Here is a 25,259-nt window from a genome sequence, read left to right on the forward strand (position 1 = left end):
CAGCCATTGTTTCGGAAGGCTTCTGAAATTGTTAATGAAGTTGAAGACTCAAGTCCACTAAAAGATAATGTCTTGTTACTTGGTAGTTTCCATACACTCATGAATCTGTTGGGCGCCAACGGGACATTGATGGAGGGAAGTGGACTGAAGGAAGTCCTAGAAACAATCTATGGCGAGAATGCTGTGGTACACATGATGAAGGGAAAGGCTGTGCAGCGTGCGCTTTGAAGACATCTCCTAGTAGACCAGTGTCTCACCAACCAAATTGCCTCAGAGATCATTGAATGTGACCCAGAGTTTGAGATTTGCTTGCTTGAACTTGAGCAATTATACAGTCAAACTGAGGAAGGCATTATAGATGTCGCCACATTTTCCAGATCACCGTGCATGGATATGCTTGCTTGCTCAGTTGCCGCAAAGAAATGCGAGTTGTCTGAAACTTCGAAAACTAGCAAGCTTTGGTTGAACTATCAGCGGATGCTTGGAATTGTCCAAGAACTTATCGAGGCCGATCGCACTGGATCATGGGAAATGCATCTCCATGCCGTATCCGACTGTCTGCCAATATTTGCTGCTGTGGGCCACCCAAATTATCTGAAGTCAGCTTTCCTATATCTCCAAACGATGACTGTCTTAAAACAGCTGCTCTACATGCACTACATAAAACAACTACATAAAATAACTACATGCACAACGTATACTTGCCTGATTGATGTTTCACTTCCTTCACCTCGAATTTAAGCTTTTCATTCTCCAGTTCAAATTCATCATTTAAGCGATTCCTCTCTTCGCTCAATGCACGGACGTTGTCAACATATTTCTGGACCTGGTGCAAAAAATTGTAAAGAAGATTATGGATTCTCCCTCTAGATTTTCGCCCTCAATCTAAACATTGAACTTGAAAAAAAAAAACGTAGCCTGGAAACACACCTAGTCTAGTCAAGTTTAAAAAAGTTGAGAAAAGAGATTGATTGTCTAAAGTAAGATTTTCCGAATTGATTAAGAATTAACACTAACCCTAAGAATTAACCCTAACACATTAACGTTTTTTTGAAAAGCTTTTGTGCACCGCAAAAATTGATTTAAAGAAAAAAATTGAATTCGATAGACGTCGAACAGATGTCCTCACGAACATAAGGCAAAGACGAAACCACTGAGCCAAACACGCCAACGAAAAATGTTTGCATTCATACGGTATAAATACAAACTCTATATGAAGTAACAAAAAGTTCGTGGGAAAAAAATTTCGCTGCCGGGGCCTGCAGAGCACTTATCAATGAGATCAAAGAAACCCTCAATGATGCTATGAGGACGGTCTTCTTTTTCGTGTGAACCTTTTCTTCTTTGCCATTCCAAAAATTGAGGGGCTCTGCCTTTTACCACCTTTGAGCAGTGGCGGCGACAGATGTTTAGATAGGTGTCGAGTAGCACTGAATTGATTCGTTATCTAATTTGGCAGACCATGAATACGATTTGGCGCATAAGAAATGGTGCACTTACAGATTGTGCGGTCAGTGGTATGAGCCATCCCCAAAATTAGGTGCATAATGATTCCCTTTCGGCGAAGCTCAGCAGGTTGGATGCATGCAAGGGTTGGCAAATACTCTGTTGGAGCATGCATCCAGTCACAGTAACTAAGCAATGTGTCATTGATTGGCTGGTCGATAAGGCGGGTATGGGCACTGCGGCACCAGGCGGGGAACAGTATTGCAGTGGAGTGGAACAAAGCCAGGTTTGCAGTGCGCAAGGTGTCAATACCTGCATTTTAAGTTGCGCCTGCTAAACGTCACAGCAAGGCTACCCAAGATGTTAGCTTATTGTATAGTGACGGTATGTGAGTGACTTGTCGATGGGTTATTCCGAGGAATGTAGGCTCTGGCAAGATGGTGAAATCTTGCAATTGATGATCAATGTAAAGTCACGTTTTGCCTGGCCCTGTTGTTTAGATGGAAGGCTGTCGTCACTGTTTTATTTTCGCTGAGCTTCTGCTTCCATTGATGAAGGTATCCTGATATAGTCGTCATGTCTTTGGCTCAAAGTCGTTTCTAGTGATTGCCAGTCTTTCACAAAGCGCAAAATAGCCAGGTCATCAGTGTATACAGACGTTGATGGGTATATAAATCGTGCGTACAAACGTTGAAAAGGAGGGATGCCAAGATTGATCCCGGTGGGACATCGTTTTTGAGGCGACGTGGTCTACTAAGTTTGCCACTTCCAGTAGTAATGGTAAAACTGTTGTGGATAATTTCCATGATCATTTCAACCATGTGTCTGTCAGGGAGCAGGCGGAGTAGTTTGTAGAGTTGCCCAGTGGTTCTCAACCAGTGGTCTGCGGACATTTACCTGGTGGTCCGCGATCAAAGTATGAACGTGTTGTTTTTTAAACCCTGGCTTCCCAGTGTTGCTGTACGGCAACACAATATTTTACGCTTCATTTCTTCCTTATTTGTAGCTGTTTGGCAACATTGGTGAGATAAGGTCATAAAACAGTTCTCATCACGTGTTTTTTTTTGTTTTTGTTGTTGCCATACGGCAACAATGGTAAGTAAGGTAAGGAGAAAAGAGGTAACAATATGAAATTTGACTTACTGAAACTGACTTTTTATACATATTTTATATATAGCCTAGGTAATCTGTTACAATATAGTGTAGTCATTTTATTTCTTGTAGATATTTTTATCGAAATGGCAGATAAATTTTGTATTGACGAAGTGGTTAACCATATTGTTGTTGACATTTAGAAATAGCTTTTTTGAAAATGTTAAGATTAGCCTTTAATCAATATTACAATCACTATTGATTGAACACATGGATAAACTTCTAACAAAGAAAGCAACCGAACACAAGGACAGCAATGATGATTCCTCAAACTCATTATCACAATCTGTGTGTGAATCAAAAGCAGCTCCGAAGAAGAAAAGACGAATTGCCATACGACGGTGTGATGAAAAGTATTTGCGCTTTGGGTTTATATGCGTCATAGTGAATGAACAACCCAGACCACAGTGCGTTATATGTTCACAAACTTTGACTTTGACATGTTTAATCAATTGCACGAATTCACTGAGAAACTGAGGGGGGAGAACAGTCACCTTCACGCGGTCCCCCCTGTAAGTAGCATTATAAACATGCGAAACGGAACGTCGACCCGGAACGCTCAGCACAAGACCTCACGAGAACCACTCTTTTCAGGGCGCGGCAGTTCCACTGTCGACAAGTACCGTCATCCCACCATCTTACAGCTAAACACTGAGGGCATCATAGCCAGCAAGATTGATGTGATCGAGCAGCTCGCTCATAAGAACCGAGCTCTTGTCATCCTCCTCCAAGAGACTCACTGCACTTCTGCAGACAAGCTAGTAATTCCACACTACTCACTAGCTGGGTCTACCCAAAGCAGTAAACATGGCCTTGCCACGTTTGTCCATGAGAGCTTGAACTGGACGCTTGCAAACTCCTCCGTCAATGAGGAAATAGAATGGGTTTGTGTGAGCATTGAAAATTACAACATCATCAATGTATACAAACCACCATCCTCACGCCTGAACCCATCATCTATACCCGCATTCCCTTCACCCAGTATCTATGTTAGTGACTTTAACAGCCAGCACACCGACTGAGGTTACAAGTACATCAACAGCGACGGAGAATGCCTGGCTGCTTGGGCTGCGAACAACAACCTCGCCCTCCTTTACAACCCAAAAGATCCAGCCAGCTTCTGGTTCGGACGCTGGGGAACGGGCACAAACCCCGATCTGGCCTTTCAAGCATGGACACAGACAGCTCTCTTCCTGACAGACGTGCGCTAGAGAAGTTCCCACGTTCCCAACACCGACCTTCGCTTATCACTGCCCCTAAGCTTGTCGCTCCCATCCCAAGTGCCCCAGTGAAGAGTTGGAATTTCAGAAAGGCCAATTGGAATCGCTACAGCCTCATAACCAATCAAAATACGGCGGAACTACCATCACCTTCTACCGCCAACATGGATGAGGCTTACCAAGACTTTTGCCGTGCTATCAAATCCGCAGCTAAACAAGCTATCCCTCGCGGCCGCCGAAAGAACTACACGCCGTGCTGGGATTCAGAGTGCGAAACTTTATACCGCTCTTATGTTTGTGCCTCACCAGGTGCTGCCTCTATCTCAGCCGCAACAAGACTGCTCGATCGGGTAGACTCACGGAGGCTAGAGCGATGGAAAAACACCGTCAACACTATCGACTTTACACACTCTAGCCGGATAGCATGGGGAACTGTCAACAACCTTACAGGCCGTTCAGCACGCCCTTCCCGCCAATGCCCCGTTACCGCCAATTAGATTACATCAGAACTAGTGAAAAACGGGACCTACAAAATAGGCGACCGCAAGTTCTCCAAACTTGCAAAGAGGGAAACGTCTGATCTCTGGAAAATCCCCGGAATGGCCCGTTTCGGTGAGTCCGATTCGGTGAGAGCCCTATTCGGTGATTTTTTTTTAAATTATTGGGTACCATAGCCTAATTATCATTGCCGTTATAGGGTTAGGGGTTAGGGGTAGAGGATAGGGGTTAGGGGTTAAGGGTAAATGGTTAGGGGTTAAGGGTTAGGGGTTAGGGGTTTAGGGTTAGGGGTTTAGGGTCTTATTTCAACGTTTAGCGACGTTAAAACGATGTAAAAGCGGCAATGATAATTAGGCTACGGTACCCTATAATTTAAAAAAAAAAAATTCAAAAAAATCACCGAATAGGGCTCTCACCGAAAAAGGCTCTCACCGAAAAGACTCTCACCGAATCGGACTCTCACCGAATCGGACTCACCGAATAGTAGCAGACCCGAAAATCCCACCAGACAAGGAAAGCATTTCTGGTGAATTTACATTGGATGAGTTCTCCGTTGCCCTACAATTAACTAAGACCCGTAAGGCTCCTGGTCCCGATAACATCTGCCCCGAACTTGTACTCCATGCTGGCACCGCCATGAAGTCTTGGCTGCGCAAATTCCTGTCTTCCTGCTTATGCCAACTCAAGATCTCCAAAATTTGGAGACGTGCCAAAGTAGTCGCAATCCCTAAGCCTCATAAGCCACAAGAGGATCCGAAAAGCTATCGACCTATATCTCTTCTCTGCATCCTTTTTAAAATCTTCGAACGTCTTATCTACACTCGAGTCGAACCAATTATACACCCACTCTTGCCACGGGAGCAAGCTGGTTTTCGACATGGAAGATCTACTGTAGACCAAGTCACTTTCTTGACTCGAGACATCGAAGACTGCTTTGAGGCAAAGAAGAAGGCTGGTGCTGTGTTTCTTGACCTCACAACCGCATACGACACCGTATGGCATCAAGGCCTCACTTGCAAACTCCTCCGTCTGCTCCCGGACAGGCACATGCTCCGCATGATCATGGAGCTCGTTTACAACAGAAGCTTTACTCTCACCGCCGGAAGTGGTAAACCAAGCAGGTTACGACGCCTTAAGAATGGCGTCCCTAAGGGATCTGTCCTGGCCCCCCTTCTACAGTATTTAACATCTACACCCACGACTACCAAACACGGTATCCGCAAAGTACGCATATGCCGATGATTTGGCCATTATACACCTGTCGAATCAATGGCAAACAATAGAAGGGACTCTAAACCAGGACATGTCGACACTTTCGGCATATCTCCAAAGATGGAGACTGAAGCTCAGCGAAACCAAAACAGTGACGACAGCCTTCCACTTAAACAACCGAGAAGCGAAGCGTGAGCTCAAGATCAACACCAATGGAAAAACCCTGCCCTTCTGTCCAAACCCTAAATATCTAGGGGAAGTCCTGGACAGGTCGCTCACTTACCGTCAACATTTGGAGTCACTACGCAAAAAGATTTCAACACGCACAGCTTTGCTAAGGCGTCTGGCCGGCTCAGGCTGGGGAGCCGGAGTTGACACCCTGCGCATTGCCACCATTGCGCTAGTTCATGCTCCAGCAGAATACTGTGCACCTGTCTGGAGCCGCAGTGCCCACTGCCATAAACGACGCCTTGCGTATCGTGACAGGATGCCTGTGACCTACACCATCGGACAATCTCCCTGTTCTTGCAGGCATCCAACCAGCTGAGCTTCGTCGCGAAGAAGCCATCCCGTCTCTTACTCGCCGCGCTACGAACCCCAACCACTTGCTCCACTCAAGTCTCTACGAGCGTGCAACCTCGGCGACTGAAATCGAGACACCCATTTGTACGTGCCGCACATCTCCTGATGAAAACCGCTGAAGACGAATCCATCAGTGCGGCTACCTGGACAGACCACCAACGAAGCTCGGAGTGGAAGAAGAACTCCTCAAGACTTCAAAGTTGCATTTCCGACACCAGCCCCCACCCAACCGGAATGCATTTGACAAGGAAGGCCTGGGTGCGGCTCAACCGCCTGCGTACTGGCGATGCACAAATGGGGGATGGCTCCATGCACGATCTGTAAGTGCGGCAAGGAGGAACAAACCGCAGACCACACCATCTGTAACTGCGCCATCTACCATGTGCCAAATGGTGTGCGTGGTCTGCGTGAACTGGATAAAGAATCAATTAAATGGCTGCTCGACACCTGCCCAAACATCTAGACCGCATCGCCGCCACTGTCCAAGGGTGGTAAAAGGCAGAGCCCCTCAACCCTTGAAGTGGCAAAGAAGGTTCAAACGAAGAAGAAGACTGAGAAACCAGAAAATGCTGAAATCAATAAACAACTATTGATGAATTTTATTTCTGACCAAACCGCAGGATCAATTTAACTTCTTCTGGTGATTTGAACCTTCAGAGTTTTTCATGAGTTTCCAGTCCGTTTCTTGCACACATTGATTTATTAAAGTTACCAACATCGGAATTAAACCAATTCATTGAACTGACCAGTGACACTACTTTTAATCACAGCCTCACAAGCCACCAGAGGAGTTATCATCCGATATCCCTCCTCTGTGTTTCTTTCAAGATCCTTGAAAGAGTGATCTATGCCCGCTAGGGAGGGCCGTCGGAAACAGATTGCTTAGCAACTCGAGTTTCTTAGGAGGTTCGTCGAGTAAATAGCGAAATTGAAAACAATTTTTTAATTGAACGCCAGGAAGACGGCGCACAACCAGGGGCTAGTTTAGCTGATAGAGGCTCGGGACACCCTTAGACCGGGGAGTCCGTGCAAAAAAAATTTTGCGCCTAGGGCGCGAAAAACTTTACAAAATAACTTGAAAGTCACCCACACGGTTGCTAATGCCTTTACGCCAAGCTCAGTCGCCACCTTGTGACTAAATTTAACCTTGAAAAAGGAGGCATTTTGCAGAAACTTCAAAGGCTGAGAGAAAATAATGATAATAACACAAAATCACATTTTCCATGTCGAGAGGCCCTTCAAAAGGTTGTCTCAGGGCAAATGCACCCTCTGCCCCCCTTAAATCCGGGCTTGTGTAGAACACGGTCCAAATAATCAGTAAATCACCCCATTTCATGGATATTACCCCCCCACCAGTGGTGACGTTCTCTACAAAAGCGCCCTAGTGAAAAAAATAAAATCATGAAGAATAAGGACACCGGAGATTAAAAGAAGGAAATGGAGCTGCACGAATTGGCGGAAGCAGTGTCGACTAAAAAAGTATCTACGATTTCGCCACAGTGGCGATTATTACGTATGAGGGAGTGATCAAGAAGATCTTGAAGGAATGGGCCATGGTTAAGATGAAGAAAAAAATCCCCACGGCGAGAAAGAAAGCTGAATGGAAAACTTCATTGAATGCCAGTCTTTGCTTCCACACGCTTTTCGACGTCGTTGACGACAAATTGCTGTACTCACCCGAAGTTGATTTCGTTATCGACCAACGTGGAGCACGCATTGGTTTCATTAGAAACGTCGATTGGGAGGCGCAAATCTGAAAAGAAGAGGGACGAGGGAAGGAGCAACTGCTTTCGCGAGAAAACGAGTGAAAGAACGCGAAGAATGTACTCACGACTCGGATGACTACAATACAGAAGAAACTCCTAGAAGGCGCTTCCCTTTTAGAGTGCTCGATCGGCAGAGAAGAACTCGAAGAAGAGCAAGAGTGATGTACTTTCGATCTTCGTACAGTTGCGGGTGAGGTGGAAAGGTATGGAATTCTAAGTCGAGCAGCAGCTGCCCTCGCAACCGTAACATTACTGGACACAAAAGATGATTTCAATCCGACGATGATAGTCGACAAAAACAAGCTCGTTCGTGCACGAAAACTGCTCCGTTTAGAGACGAGTCACTTCGCTTCCAGTTCGCTCGACACAATAGTTGAAAGCCTTTACTTTGACGACAGAAAGGATAAAACCCTTAAATTGAATGGCATAACTAGCTATCGTCGAAAATAAATCGAAGCCCACTAGGCAACGAGATGCTGAAATACCCAGGATCTGAATATATCGACCACGTTTCCACTCAAGGGTGTTCAACTGGGAAGACCATTGCCAAAACGATGTTGGCTGCTCTTGAAGTCAAGGGAGTAACGTGAAAGGCATTCTGGTCGTTGGATGCGACGGAACTGCCCTCAATGCAGGTATGCACACAGGAGCCATCACCACCATTGAGCAACATATTGGAAATACGGTGCAATGACCGATTTGCCAGTTTCACCTCAATGAACTCCTGCTTCGGCATCTCTTCGGCGAGCTGGAGGGGAAATCATCAGGACCGCAAACCTTCAAAGGATTTATCGACCGTGTCGTCGTTAATGATAAGTGCAAAATGGGAGAATTTGCAGTCGTCGAGTTCGAGAAGATAACATCCAATCTGACAGAAGTCGATGAGGTGATGGAATTAGTGGCGATCAAAAGTATCTGCTCGATGTGTTGGTCATCGAGGGAAGTCTGCCTCCATAACGCATTTGATTCCGTGATCCAGGAAAACAGGGTCATGCACGATGGCTTAATCTCGCTTCAAGGATATGCCGACTTTATATCTCGGAGCCAGAACCAACAGAGGCGCTGATAGAAATGATGACGTACATCGTTAAAGTTTACGCTCCCATCTGGTTTACTACCAAGCAAAACAAGAAGGTCACTTTGCTGCTCGGTCCTTTCTTCGGTTGGTTAAACTGACTCACTATCTGACAGGCCAATTAAAAAAGTCGTCGACAGTGGCCTACAATCAAACACCTTCGTGCACGAACCTTTAAACTAAACTTTGAGTACACAGATTTGACAACAAACTCGTTGCTCCGGTGGAACAAGCGGAAACTCACTGAGCCACTAATTCTACACGATTTCAGCATGGAACAGCTCACAGAGCTTTTCGTCGAGACCGATGCTCCTACATCGATTTACAGTTTTCCGTCCGGCACACAAGCAGTTGAGCGCGAAATCAAACTCGTCACCGAAGTAAGCGATGAAGCCATCGGCCATGACAACAGACATGAACTTGCTGACGCGAACTGCTGCTCGCTCACATCGTTCACGTTTTGAGTCAAAAAAAGGTTACGTTCTGTGATTGTTTTCGTCGTTTTGCGTATTTTCTATTTTTTAATTATTTAATTTTTTTTTGGAAAAAAAATGTTTTTTTTACTTTTTGGGGTAATATTGACTTTTTTGTGCGGCGTCTTCCCGCGCCCCGATCTAAAAAATATTTACAGATTATTTGTTTGTGATCTAAGCCTCCTATCTGAGCCGAGTTGCTAAGTGATTTGACAAAAAAAGTGACGGCCCTCCCTAATGCCCGCGTCAACCCAATCATCGACCCGCTCCTTCCAAAAGAGCAAGGTGGGTTTCGGCGCGGAAAATCCACCGCAGATCAGGTCACATTCTTAACCCAAGACATCAAGGATTGCTTTGAGGCAAAAAAGAAGGCCGGCGCTGTCTTTCTAGATCTCACAGCCGCCTATGACACCGTATGGCATCACGGCCTGACTTGCAAGCTGCTTCGCCTGCTTCCTGACCGACATATGGTTCATATGATTGTGGAACTTGTCAGGAATCTAAGCTTCACCCTCACCTCCGGTAACTCACGGCGAAGCAGACTGAGACGTCTGAAAAACGGCGTCCCACAGGGATCAGTCCTAGCTCTACTTCTTTTCAACATCTACACCCACGACCTGCCAACTACGGTCTCTGCAAATACGCTTATGCGGACGACCTGGCAATTCTCCACTCCACAAAGTCGTGGGAAAATATACAAGACACCTTGAGCGAGGACATAAAAACTCTCTCAGCTCATCCCCAGAATTGGCGACTGAAACTCAGTGAAACCAAAACTGTGGCAGCAGCTTTCTACCTACACAATCGGGAAGCTGATCGTGAACTGCACGTCCAAAACGGAAAATCTCTGTCCTTCTTCCCCGAACCAAGGTATTTTGGGGTGACACTGGACAGATCGCTCACATAACGCCACCATTTGGTGTCACTGCTGACTGAGAAACTGACATCCCGCGCTGCGCTGCTCAAGCGCCTGGCAGGCTCTAGCTGGGGGGCGAAGGACTGACACTTTGCGCATAGCAGCCTTAGCCCTTGTCTACTCTTCAAAAGAGTACTATGCACCGCACCTGTTTGGTGTCGTAGTGTTCACTGCCCTAAAGTCGACACTGCCATAAACAGCGCCCTGCACACAGTGACCGGATGCCCGCGTCCCATACCATTGGACAATCTCCTAATTCTCACTGGCATCCAACCCGCTGAGCTTCGTCGCGAAGAAGCCACTCTGTCCCTCGGTCGATGGGCACTGGAGCCTAACCACCTTCTCCACCACAAGATCTCTCCTCTCCCAAACGAACACCCCCTTCGACTGAAATCAATACACCCATTCATGCCAGCCGCTCAACTTCTGATCAACGAAGCTGATGAACAAGACATCTCTGCGGCTACTTGGGCAGACCATAAATGGAATTCTGAATGGAAGTCAAGTACCACCAGACTCCATTCGTTCATCTCCGACGCCGACACACGCCCCATTGGCCTGACACTACCAAGACAGGCATGGGTGCGCCTCAACCGTCTCCGTACGGGCGTCGGGCTTTTCCGCTCAACAATGCACCAATGGGGAATGGCCTCTTCCTCCTCCTGTGAATGTGATGCCGAGGAACAGACCGCAGACCACACCATCAATGACTGTACCATCTTCAAGCCACCTGTCGGCTGCATAGCCGAGTGGTGAGAGCCCTGGAACGGCAATCGAAAGGGTGCCGGTTCGACACCGCTCAAGAGCATGCGGCTGTGTCTTTGGAAAGACACTTAAACTAGGCATGCAAGGTGGACATGAAGATTGGCTTCCTTGCCTTCCCGTCCACTTAATCTAAATCTTCAACCCCCAAGTGTAAGCCTGGATACGACAAACAAACAAGCCACCTAACGGAGTGGAAAGTTTGCGTGTCATGGATGATGAAACCAAAGGCTGGCTGCTCTCTAATAGCCTTCCAGTGTAGTCCGGGAACATCGTGAATCTGGGGTGGTAAAAGGATAGACCCTCGGCCCCAGAGGCTCACACGACGATGACGACTACTACTTTGAATATGTTGCATCCCAGAGTGAGCTCGATGAAATTTTGGATACAAGCTTCACATGAATATCCACAACTGTCTCAGAAAGCTTTGAGAATAATTTTACCTTTTGCAACATCTTATCTTTGTGCATGTGTATTTACTGCACAGGTTACAATAAAAACAAAGTATCGTTTTCGACTTGAAGTCGAAGATGAACTCCGATTGAGTCTTTCAAATATTACACCTCGTTTGGATATGCTGTGCTCAAATGTGCAAGCTCAAGGCTCGCGCTAAATGTAGCATACTAACTTCTAATCTAATACTAACTACTGTTTATGACTTAGCAAGCAATAATGGACATTTGTTCGTTACAAGGGGAGGAGGAAGGGGAGAGAAGTAGTGGTCCATGAGACACAATTTTTTTAAGTGGTCTTTGAATCTCAAAAGGTTGAAAACCTCTGGATTAGGCCACGTTGCCATACAGTGTCATAGGCTGCTGTTAGGTCAACAAACACAGCATCCGCTTTCTTTTTTACCAAAAAACTCTCCTCAATGTCCTGAGTTAGTAAAGTGACTTGATCTACGGTTGACCTCCCGTGTCGGAATCCAGTTTGTTCTTTGAGAAGCAATGGATTCGATACGAGCATAGTAGATCAGTCTCTCAAGGATCTTAAAAAGGATGCAGAGCAACGAGATGGGGCGATAGCTTTTTGGATTGTCTAATGCAGTGATTCTCAACAGTGGCCCTCAACCATTTTTCCTGCGGCCCCATTGATGCAGCAAAAATATTACATATTTGTGTTAAAAGAACTTCTCAAAATGGCGAAAATACGTTACCTGGTTATCACATAACTTACATGCCTTATAGGCCTAATAACGTTTTACCACACTACGGATAGATTACCACACTACGGTAGATTGTAAAGCAATTAGCTGTGTTTATCAGTGGAGTTACACCAGACTTTAACATTTGTGAGCACTTTCTCACCTTGCGTTCCATCATCAACAGTATCATAGCCGATGCGGCCTTTGATGAACTAGATGCTCAGTTCGTAAATTTTTCCAGTGTTCCCTTTGTCGCGCAGTGTCCCAAAGTGTGCTTGGTTGGCTGATTGATGTATTGAAATTGGATATAAATGTTGTTCTTTGTCTGCCACGAGCACGTTTCCCGAGAAGGCGGCCGCTTAGACAGAGATTTTCGAAATCTTCTTTTCTGATAATGTGACCGAGAAATTTGAGTTGCTTTTGAGTTATGTTGTTCAATAGTTCCTTATCTTGATGTACCTGGTTTAAAAACGTTCTTGTACCTTGTTCTTGTACCTTGTTCTTGTACCTTGTTCTTGTACTTTGTTCTTGTACCTTGTTCTTGTACCTTGTTCTTGTACCTTGTTCTTGTACCTTGTTCTTGTACTTTGTTCTTGTACCTTGTTCTTGTACCTTGTTCTTGTACCTTGTTCTTGTACCTTGTTCTTGTACCTTGTTCTTGTACCTTGTTCTTGTACCTTGTTCTTGTACCTTGTTCTTGTACCTTGTTCTTGTACCTTGTTCTTGTACCTTGTTCTTGTACCTTGTTCTTGTACCTTGTTCTTGTACCTCGTTCTTGTACCTTGTTCTTGTACCTTGTACGATGTACCTTGCGTTCCATTCACGCCAAAACATAGGTGATGCTATAATATAATATTATAGATGTTTCGTGAATGTCGTTCAAGTCTTCTAGACCAATCAAATCTGTGCTCACTAGCTAGATGTGTCCTTCCATAATAAGGAAAAATCAAGGTCTTCGTGGACTGGTTAGCACACGGTGTGAAGAGGATAGTGTTACCTCTGTGATGCAACATCACTGCATTTTACACCAAGAAAATATCATTGTTAAATCAATGAAAATATCTAATGTGATAGAAATCGTAAGATGAACACTAATTTGGATTCGTGCAAATGCCCTTGTTGATCGCAAGTTTAAGCAATTTCTTGCAGACATTGATACTGACTATGGAGAATTGGAGATGTCCTCATGTTCACTGCCGTTCGGTGGTTAAGGTAATAAGGTATGCTATGGTTAAACCAGAGCAACAAGTCAACGAATTATTCGAAAGTACACTAGGCTTATTAGGCTACTGTTATTAGCGACATGATTGATGAATTTGAAAGTCGCATTAATGGTAGGCCTTAACAATTCTTTCCTGTCGTTGATGAAAATATCTGTAACACCTGTGGCAATAGACGCAGCCACTGACCCCAACAACTTTCAGCTGTAGCTGATAGATTTGCAGTCAGATGTGAAGCTGACACAAGCATTCAAATGTGATCATGACTTCACTTTTCGAGTCAAATCCAAAAGGAAAAGCATCCTAACGATAGCCGCACTGAAAAAATACCCATTGAAAAATATCACAACCGATTGCTGGACCATCATTTTAACCAGTTTTTGAGTAGGCCTACTGCATCTGTCAACATTAGGCCGACCCCTCGTTTTTGAAAACTTATTAAAAATCAAAGCCAACATCAAGTTTCACATTAAATTGCATTTCTTTTGTTGAGGCCCTATACAAAATTTAGGTTTTGAATTTGGCCCACTTGCTAAAAAAGGTTGAGAACCACTAGTCTAACGGTTTATTCTGCAGAGGGATCGCGATGACTACGAATCTTCTACATATTTTTGGAATTTTGAGGCGGCGCATGCAGGACAACAGGAAATCGCATAAACAAAACTGTAAAGCATAACCAGCATGTGTGATAAGTTCTGAACATACAAGACCAGCTTTCCCAAGCTTTCTATCTGAACCAGGAGCTTTCCAAAGTTTTAGGTGCTCAAGGGCAGCATTGAATTTGCTCCGTGAGAAGCAGCTAGAAATGCTCTCCTGGTCAAGTGTGTTAATCTTCCAGACCTTTGATGCTTGTTTGATCACAAAACGGTTAGAGGTACAACCACACGGCTTATATGTCTCGTTTTCTATTATCTGCGATGCGACTGTGTTAGCAGGAATGAGACATTGTCGGGGTGATTGCCTAAATTGTCCCATGAGGTTATTGAGTGTGGTCCACGCTGTATGGCTTGAGTGCGAGAGATCGAGTAAAGAAGAAGTGTGACCAGTAGAATAGAAAGATCTTGTTAGGACATAGATTCGAGGCACCCACTGTATGACCAAACTCCAGCACACATTAAAGTCAAGAAAAACTTTTCTTGCCTCAATTATCCCACTAGGTCAGGACAAGGTCACTGCCAATAATATGCAACTCCAACTGTGGCAGGAAAAGCTGGCAGCCAAACCGACACAAAACAACATGGAGCGCTCTCCTGCAGAAAACCTTCCTCTCAGTAAAGATGAGCCATGGAAGTATTAGCCATGCTCATTGCTGCGATTTTTTCTTTCTTGTCGAGCGACCAAAAATTCTGCGTTGGTCTGTCGAATAGTAATTTGACATCACAAAAGTCAGATAGCGTTTTGCGGCGAATTACAGCATAAGTTGTGTGGATGTACGTCAGAGTCACTTACTTAAGTTTTTTTTTTACTGCACGCTGGTTGAGTGAATGCAAAGGAGTATCAAGTGCTAAGTTGTGTGTACCTACTAGACGGGGAGACGTGCATTATATATTTTAGTTTTTGTGTATTATTGTTTTATTTGTTCTGCTCCAAGTATATTTGTTTTGCTCCAGGAAGAGAACCGTTGTAAACGCGAAACTGACAATCGCAAAAGAAAAATGCCCTTAGGTTACACCGCTAGCGAAACCTAATGCGAGATTTTTTTTCCTTTGGCATCTCTTTAGTCTAGCTTAGTACGTAAATGGTTATGCACGTACCTGCACACAAACATAGTTAGGACTTAGGAGCGAAATATGTAAGTTAACAAATGTTTGATGACAGGCATTAGAACTTCATTCAAAGCATTTTCCGCGGTGTTCAAAATGTTCTTCTGGAATAGAACCGTTTTCCATCAAATAGCGGCTTTTTTCATCTGTATTTCTAAACATTTGGTAGGAAACTAGGCTGTTTTCCAGATATGAAAAACGTTTGTAACAAGTATCCAACAGAGTCGTTTTAACAGTGCAATATTGTTAATTGGCTTATACGGCAAAATACAAACTGGCATAGATGTTAACAACTAAAAGTAGCCTAGGTTTATTCAATCTGTAAAAGAAACCCGTTGTGTCAAATAGTTCAAATGTGTGTGGCGAAGTGTTTGATGCCAGGCGTTAGAACTTCAATCAAAGCATTTTCCAGCAGTGTTCAAAATGGCGCACGGACGGTCGGACGCCTTGGGAATTTCTCGCGTGAAGGATCGATTTTAGGCCTTGCCTTGAAGTAGTTCCTGGCGCAAGAAAATTTACGTAAGTCGGCGCTTATGATTGCATCACATAAAGGCAGAATGCACCCCCCTCCGATTGTTTCTCGACCTGACTTGACGTCCTCTCTGAGTATTTTGTGTCTGATTGACGCAAAGCTTCTTTCAAATGTCCTAACAGAGCAGATGGAAGCCTGTACAAGTGCGATGAAAAAAGATGAAGACCAAAGGTCAGGACAAGAATTCTCAGTTTGCAATATTGTTTAAAAGTGTTATCGACTGTGTCTATTTTCAGCTGGTCAAATTAAAGTACCACACTTCAAACCGATTTCTAAGACTTTACTTAATGCAAGAAATGTCTATTAAAGTAGGGTTTGTAATATGTACAACAGAACGGTCTTTTTATACATAGTTTATTGCTAGATCATGAGGCTTGCATGAGGTGCACAACAGCTAAGCAAAATCTCTTATAATATCTTTGAACTACTGTGATAGCCAACAAATGCTCTTTTGCACTAAATATTCAAATACTGATGCAAAATACACAAACCTCCAAAAGCTCCTTGTTTTGAAGCTCAGTTTCTTCTTCAAATTTGATCTTGGACTTAGTAAACAAGTTCCACAAGCCTTCCACTGTGACAATTGACTCAGCAGAGCCAGTGATCTCATCTTCTTGTATGATGTCATACTGTATGAGAGCTTCAAGCATGTCCTGAATGTTCTGAAATGTTTTGTATAAAGCAATCTTTTTTGTATGAAATACAATAACAATCTTCCACAGCAATGGTTCTCAAATTTAACTTTTATTATGATGCCTCTAGAACAGGTTGTTGGTCTTACAAAGCACCAGCGATAAAAATTTCATAAAAACACTTAAGATCTTAATTTTAGCAAATTTATTGTTAATGTGATAATACTGCTACAAAAACTCGACATTTTATAGCTTAGGCTGCATCCATCGGCTTTGTATTGCTGATCATCATTTGGAATAACTATTTCAAATCAGCAAAACCAGTAAATCTATGCTATTTTTCTGAGTTTACAGAAGAAATAATATTACCCTCTCACTTTGTTGAAAAGGAGCGACAGTCCTGGCGTCAGCACTACCGGGCTATTCACTATTAAAGAGTGAGCATTGTTTTTTGCCAACCATACCGGTATAGCCTCCACACTAGCCACCAAGACTTTTCCAAAAACATGTGTTTCTTGGCAGTCGAGAGTAGCAAGAATTGGCAGCGATAGACAAGTGTTTATCGTATCTATGTGTCTATGAACCACGTGTCTATCGCTGTCAATCCTTGCTATACTCTACTGCAGAGAAACGTACTCTCGCTTTCTTGGAAAATGTGTTCTAGCGGTTGATAGCATAAAACTTGTCCAAAATTAAATGCACATGACACGACGAAGATGTTCAATAATGGCATCCAGAAGCGTTGACAGGGATTATCCAGCATAATAGTTTTGCATTAGAAATGATTGTTTTAATTCAAAAACTTTTTAGGAGAGGGTCTTGCATACACAAGGAAACTACACGTCGCCAATTCTTTTGTAACTACCTTGTTGATTGTTGAAGTGGGCTGTTTTGCATCCAACTCAGCATCTTCTTTTTAAGACAAACACTGCGTCATTCTTTTCTCTAATTTTTGCTTTTTTTAGATTGTGGAATGTGAAAAAACAAACTGGTATGAAGAAACATACGATCGAGTAGATGGGCAAGAAAAGGGGAAAGCCTTCGCTTGGCAGTGAGCAACCACAGGTTGAAAATGATGATGATGATGAGCATGAAAATTGAAAATGTTTTAGTTAAACTCCAAAGCCGTTTGCATTGTTATGTAGTCAAAGATGAAATCTCAACAGATTGTGGCGTCAGTCTGATGTTTTAGATTCAAATGCACAACCTATGATTTGAAAAAATTTTTAGGTATATACCTAACCTTACTAAAAACTATAGGCTCACTGGTGAATTTTGGAGGAAGGGGGCGAGATGGTGCTCACACGGCCCTGTAGGGTAGACCTTCTTTTTCGTTATGTATGTTTAAAGTGTGATAATTTTACTTTTAAAAAGTACCGGAATAAATTGCATTTGATAATTAAATTTTCACAAAAAGGTTCGATTTATGCTTTAATCTGAGGACATTGTCTGTTAATCGAATTATTACAGTTTTTATTTATCGGTTTAGGCCTACTATCATGCTTTTCATATTCGCATATCCAATTCAAAAGTACAGTGACATATGCAAAGATCGGGAGATTGTATATTCCACCAACAGATAGCATACTAGGTTACGATAGCCTACCTTAAACTTTGGTCAGACCAGTGGTTCACAACCTTTTTTCATTCGTGGCCCATTTTCGTTGCACAAAAATTCTTATGGCCCATCAATTGTTTATGCAAGAAAAAAACTGCAAAATAGATTTAAAAACAAAAAAAAAGTAGAAAATATTTCAAAACAGATTATACCGTGCATCAATGAGATGCATGCTCCTGAACATTATTGACCAACTTGTAGTTAGAGTGATTCTCAACATTAATGCCATATTCCTCCTTTGAAAGACACAAGTATTGTCAAATTCTCCTCACAATAATTCTCAAAAAAATACTAAAAACAGATCTGCACAAATTTCAGTGGGCTACCGCTTTCAGTTAGGCTATGACTTGATGGTAATCACAAAGTGGTCTATTACATCATAAAGTGTTGTAAAAACTTGACGTTGATCAAAATCTATGTGCTCAGTCATAAATAAATTAACCATTTCAAAGAGACATGGGTATTGAGAGAGAGTGAACTGGCAATCCTGAGAAGAACGGAAAGGTCAATGGTGAGAGCAATGTGTGGGGTGAAAACGAGAAGGGAAAAAAGGACTGAAGAATTGTTGGATATGCTAGAGATGAGAGAGACCATAGACCAACTGGCAAGGACAAATGGAGTAAGATGGTATGGACATGTGATAAGGAGGGAGGATGGAAGTTTTCTTAGAAAGGCATTAGACCTAAAGGTGGATGGGAAGAGGAAACGCGGTCGTCCAAGAAGAACGTGGAAACAACAAGTGAAGGATGAATTTAAAAAAGTCGGACTGAAGGAGGAAGATGCAAGGGACAGGGTGAAATGGAGAAAAGGGATTAAAACAATTGCTGCGCGGAAACAATCGGCCACCCCCACTAGTGGGGAACAAACCAACAATGGATTATGATGATGATTTTAATAGATTATTTAGATAAATTTACATAAAGCGAAAGACAGATACACCAATCGATGACGACACAAAAGACCTGGTCAAGTTTCTCGTCCGACGCTTTATGTCCGATGCCAACTGGGTGTGCTCTACACGAAGAAACAAAGCGCTTCACCGTACCTTGAGTGACCTCTCAAAAAACCAGAACATTAAGATATGCAAGTTTGACAAAGGTAAAGGCACAGCAATACTGAACACTGAAGATTATTTTGACAAACTGGACAAAATTGTTAATGACAATACAAAATCTAATAAAATTGACGACAGTAAAAAAGTGCAACCAATTATTTCTAAAAAAAGGTCAATTCAATACTACATTCGAAAATATTTAAAAGAATTTAATCAAGACGTGGTAAAATCTCTTATTCCAGCCGGAAGCTGTCCTGGCAAATTATATGGATTAATAAAAGTGCACAAGCCAGGCAATCCCGCGAGACCAGTCGTTCCATGATTGGCACTCCGGAATACAAATTGGCTAAAATTTCTAGACAAAATTATAAAACCGTACATACCTAAGAACTACATGCTTAATTCAACTAATCAATTTATGGAAAAGTTAAAAGATTTTAAGTGTCCACCCAATAGTCGCATGGGGAGTTTTGATGTTGTGTCTCTGTTTACTAACGTGCCACTGAAAGAAACTATTAGGCCTACTATAATTGCTGACCATATTTTTAGAGAAAACCAACCGACCGCCCATTCCGAAAAAATACTTCATAAATTTATTGCATTTAGCCACAGAAGGCATGTTCCTGTACAACAATAGTTCGTTTCAACAGATAGATGGCGTCACCATGGGTTCCCCATTGGGCCAAACACTGGCAAACTTTTTCCTGGCACACATCGAAACCAAAATATTTGAATTTTATCATGATTTTTATCCCAAACTGTATTTACGCTATGTTGATGATATTTTCGCCACTTTTGATGATGATAAATCGTGCTCAAAATTTTTAAACCTTTTAAATTCGCAACATAAAAACATCGAATTTACACTTGAAAAATCCAATGATACCATTGCTGTTTTAGATGTTGAAATTGAAATTAAATGCAATTCTTTTGACACCTGGACCTGGCGGAAACCTACCAACACTGGCTTGCTTTTAAATTATAACGCTCTATGCCCTAGCAAATGGAAATCTGGTTTAATCTTGTGTCTGTTATCTCGTGCTCGTTTGAGTGTGTTCTGATGATCAGTTGTTTCAGAAAGAAATCAAGAAATTAAAAAACATGTTTTATTTAAATGGATATCCTTCTCACTTTTTCAATAAAGTCTTATTCATGGCTGATGAACCAAAAGACACGCCTGAAGAAGTAGATTTTAGTTATTTTATTAATACCCTTTCTAGGAACATATTCAACAATTTTTGCGAAAAACCTAGCTAAACTTATAAAAAAGAAATTTTCATGTGATATTCATCCTGTGTATAAAACATTTAAAGTGCACCAATATTTTCAACTGAAGTCGCCTACCCCCTGTTGTAGTATTTGCAATAATATGCTGGAAGCACTGCTTGTTGCAATCAGCGCGAGGAATGTCCGATTCTCCAGAAGCTACATTCTTGCGCTGACTGCAACGTGTTTATGTTAAGTTTAATCCATGGACTTCTAAATAGTAGTATCTAGACTGGAAACGCAGTGACCAACATGTGGCCAAACAGTTGGTACTACAGTGGGCCAACAGCCAAGTAACTAACCCTGTTGGCCCACTGTTGGCCAACTGTTGTACCAACTGTTTGGCCACATGTTGGTCACTGCGTTTCCAGTCCAGATACTACTATTTAGAAGTCCATGTTTAATCAGTTCGACTTAAGCACTGGTAGAGGGCACACGTGTAGTTCTTTTCCTTCAGTTTTCACAAATAAAAGGTATCAAACATGGCGCTGCGAACAGGATAACAATCGTTTTAAAAAATAAAGTGAAATGGCTTACACGTTTAGAAAAAGCGACGTCCCTAGGCTAGACCTGGAAGTTGACAGAGGCGCTTCTTTCAACGCTTGGGAAGAAGAATGGAACGCTTATGTAGCAGTGTCTGGGTTAGCCGCCAAAGATAATCTTACAGTTTACAATGTACTATGACTTTCGTTCTCAAGAGAAACCGCCAACGTCGTTAGCAACTTGGGGTTGAGAGAAGACGAAGAGAAAAACCCTAGACGTATCATAGAAGCATTGAAAGCCTATGTAAAGAGATCTATAAACGAAACTGTGGAGCGCAGAAATTTAAAAAAACGTCTGCAGGGACCGCAAGAGTCTTTCGATGACTATTTAGTATCGTTACGTGACTTAGTGAAAACCTGTAATTACTGCAATGAAGAATGCGCAAACAAAGCCTTGAGGGATCAAATCGTGGAAGGAACTCACGCTGAAGAGACCGTCGAACAGTTATTGAGAGAGAAGCCTTTAACACTGGACAGATGCGTAGTAATTTGTCGAGCTCGCGAATCTGCCCGTCGGCAAAGAGCAGATCTTACAGTAGATTGAGTAAACCACGCTTCGGCCTACAAGCGGAACAAAATAAATTTTACTCAGACGGCTAAAGGGACAACATCGAGTAAAGAAAGCTTAACTTGTAGCATGTGTGGCCGCCTGTGGCATAAAACTTTAAAAGACTGTCCAGCTCGCAATAAAACCTGCTTTAAGTGCGGCAAACTTAACCATTTCTCGGCTCAATGTAAGAACCACATGGCAAGATCTGGTAATAAATTGCAGTTACTAAGCACTAATAAAGCAGATAAAGCTCTAAAATTGATGACGTTTCAAGAAACGACGCGTTCACTACGTGGAATCGGTAGCGCACCACGAGTAAATTTGGAAGTTAGGTCATCTAATGGATCGGCGAAAATCACCGTGCTGCCGGACTCAGGAGCGGATATCTCGGCCGCCGATGAAACGACCTTACGTTTGCTCGGAGAAGACGCACGGAACATGGGCCGTACCACGGCACCAAGAACTATATACACAGTCGATGGATCACCACTAAAGGAGATTGGACAGCTCAAGGTACAGCTGACGCTGGGTGAGGTAACTACTGAAGACATTTTACACATTTTTCCTTCTATTCCAGGCGGCATGTTAATCTCGTGGAGAACAGCTAAAACTTTACGAATTCTCCCATCGTTTTATCCTAAGCAGATTAATAGTGTATCACGGAAAGCAACGACGAGCACTACACTGGAAGACTTGGTCGAAGAATTTCCAACTGTCTTCGATGGAAAGATCCGGGTAATGAAAGGGGAAGAATTTCGCATCGACATAATGGATCAAGCGCAACCATTTTGTGTGAGTACCCCTAGGGTGGTGCCTTATGCTTATAGAGATAAATCAAAAGAAGAGTTAGAGCTTTTGGAATCTCAAGGCATTATAAAGGCCGTGACGGAACCTACAGAATGGTGTGCACCTATCGTGGTCGCACCAAAAAAGAATTCGGATAATATTAGATTGTGCGTTGATTTCTCCAAGTTAAATAAATTTGTGCGACGTGAACGTTATACATCGTCCTCACCGGCTGAAGCTGTAGCCGACATTGATGCAGAGCAAGCACGTTTTTTCACAACATTTGATGTTTTAAAGGGTTACTACCAGTGTCCTTTAGAAAACAATAGCCAACTGCTAACAACCTTCATCACTCCATTTGGCCGGTACAAATTTCTACGTGCCCCATTTGGTATTTGCTCAATCTCTGAACATTACAATCGAAGAATGGATGAAGCTTTCTCTGGATTAGACAACTGTCGAAAGCGTTTAGATGAAATCGAAAATCCACGGTTACAGTGCATGAGGATGAAGGCCATGGAATACAACTTCACTGCTCACTGGCAAAAAGGTGCGTCGAATCAAGCCGCTGACGCCCTGTCTCGAAGCCCCGTGTCGGACCCTACACCAGATGATGAAATAGCAGAAAACGGTATCCAATCTGTGCACAGGTTTGCAGAACTCAACGCTTGCGTAGATTTAAATTTAAGGCTTGTCAATCTCAAAGAAGTCGCATCAAACGACCAATGTTATCGCCAACTAAAGGAGATCATCGTCGATGGATTTCCCAACTATAAATCTCAATTGTCTAATAGGCTACGTTGAAACCCTTTTGGAAGATACGGCATGAATTATCAGTTGACAATGACTTTATTGTGTATGGTGGTCGATTATTCATTCCGAAAAAACTTAGAAGTGAGATACTTGCTAATTTACACGAATCTCACCAAGGCGTTACCCGTACCAGGGAACGCGCTCGTTTGGCCGTTTATTGGCCCGGCATAGACCATGACATTGAAACCGTAATTTTATCGTGTCAAAAATGTCAAGATGACCTCCCCTCGTTGTGCAAAGAGCCAATGGTGTTGAGAAATCAACCCATTTGCCCTTTTCAGGAACTAGCGATTGACTTAGCTGAATTTAATGGACAACACTATCTAATTATGGTAGATTGTTTTACAGACTGGCCGTCAATTTATTTCATGAGGCATAGCACTACGTCTATTGTGATCATCAAAGCTTTACGTGACTATTTTACTCGCACTGCAATACCAGATGTTATTTGGTCTGACAACGGACCCCAATTCAAGTCTGAGAAATTCACCAAATTTCTTCATGAATGGGGAGTGCGGCATCGTACTTCTACTCCAACCTATCCGCAATCTAATGGGAAAGTTGAAGCAACCGTAAAGAGCATGAAAAAGTTAATTCGTCGTTCATGGACGCATCGCTACCTCGACGAAGATCAACTAGCAAAAGCTTTGATGCAGTATCGAAATACGCCATGCAGGAAGGACAGATTGTCACCTGCTCAGAAACTGTACGGACGAATGACTCAAGACACCCTTCCAGTACGCCATCGGGCCTTCTCTCATAAATGGAAGAGCGAGAGGCAACAAGCTGAAACGCGAAAAGAGATGTCCGTTGAAGACACCAAAGCCTACTACGACAATCGTGCTCATCGTCTTCCTGAATTCCCGATCGGAACTCACGTCGCCGTACAAAATTCGAACACCGGACTGTGGGACATTTATGGGAAAATAGTCGCTGTGGACGACTACCGGAAATACACTGTTAAAACTGCTAGCGGCCGATTGTTAATTAGAAACCGCAGATTCATTCGACGAAGAATATCTGTGTCTATCCCCTGGCCTATCGAGCCGCCGGACAATGTCAGACCTTCCGCTAGTGTCAACGTGGACTTGCCTGCTCGACCGCGCAGACAGGTTAAGAGACCGAATCGACTTATAGAAGATCCGAGTTGGCCTTAACCTGCCTGGTGGAATGTATTAATTTTGGTGTTGTATTTTGTAGTGTCATTGAACTTAAGGGGGAGGTGTTGTAGTATTTGCAATAATATGCTGGAAGCACTGCTTGTTGCAATCAGCGCGAGGAATGTCCGATTCTCCAGAAGCTACATTTTTGCGCTGACTGCAACGTGTTTATGTTAAGTTTAATCAGTTCGACTTAAGCACTGGTAGAGGGCACACGTGTAGTTCTTTTCCCTCAGTTTTCACAAATAAAAGGTATCAAACACCCCCTTTGCTCTTTCTTCAAATGTTGTGTATAAATTTAGTTGTTTGCGTGACGCAAACCAGACATACATTGGTATGTCAACCAGACATTTGTTGACAAGGGCCGGGGAGCACTTAAACCCAAACCTAACAACTAAAAGTGCAATTAAAGAGCACATCGCCTCTTGTGAAACGTGCACTGACAATGTCTCGATCAACCAATTTAAAATCATCTCTCGAGGCAGATCTGATTTTCAGACTAAGATCATGGAAGCCTTAAGAATCAAACGTAACAATCCATCTCTCAACCGGCAGTTATTCGCCTGTGGCTCATCGTTCCTTTTGTGTGTGTTCTAATTGTTTTGTCCAATGTCTGTAGTCTACACTTCATGTGATCTGTTTCCCACCGCATAATTTACTCGCAATCATTCTCGTATCATTTGTTCAGTTTGTGCTTTCAGTCCAGAGTGTCGTTACAGTTACAGTGCATAGACAAAATTTATCTTACAATTTTCATTTTATGTATATATTGCAGATTTAATTCCTGATGAGGACACACGTACGTGTCGAAAACGTTTGAGTTTATGTTATTTTAATTATGTTATATTTTGTGTGAAATGAAGTATGTTAAACCCGCTAAAGTTACTATATATGTTTTATTTCTCTATGGTTCAACAAAGCAAACTCTCTACCAAAGCTTTAAAATTTACATTTGATTTACATTTTTTTCCAATTCCTTTCAACACGATTGTTCCCCCCTTTAAGTTAAAAATGTCTCCTTGCGGAGCCAAGTGGCTCCCTATAAGTATAAGAACCACATTGTTGTAGTTGCTTAAA

The 25,259-nt window shown here is 42.8% G+C and overlaps 1 protein-coding gene across 2 annotated transcripts in view; it reads right to left on the minus strand.

Annotated features, from left to right (window-relative positions):
* The window catches only part of LOC145785507 (uncharacterized), a 92,333-nt gene that overhangs the window by 58,994 nt on the left and 8,080 nt on the right, over nucleotides 1–25,259 (minus strand). The window contains exons 2-3 of one of the 2 annotated variants that reach the window (XM_082597160.1): nucleotides 16,253–16,423; nucleotides 706–826 (exon numbers count right to left, since the gene is read on the minus strand). In XM_082597160.1, the coding sequence (XP_082453286.1) occupies nucleotides 706–826; nucleotides 16,253–16,423 (292 nt within the window). Of the gene's footprint in view, nucleotides 1–705; nucleotides 827–15,220; nucleotides 15,332–16,252; nucleotides 16,424–25,259 lie in introns of those variants that run through there. The other variant, XM_082597161.1, reaches the window with a different exon arrangement.

The sequence above is a fragment of the Aplidium turbinatum genome, chromosome 16 (genome assembly GCF_918807975.1).
Source record: "Aplidium turbinatum chromosome 16, kaAplTurb1.1, whole genome shotgun sequence".
Taxonomy (NCBI): domain Eukaryota; kingdom Metazoa; phylum Chordata; class Ascidiacea; order Aplousobranchia; family Polyclinidae; genus Aplidium; species Aplidium turbinatum.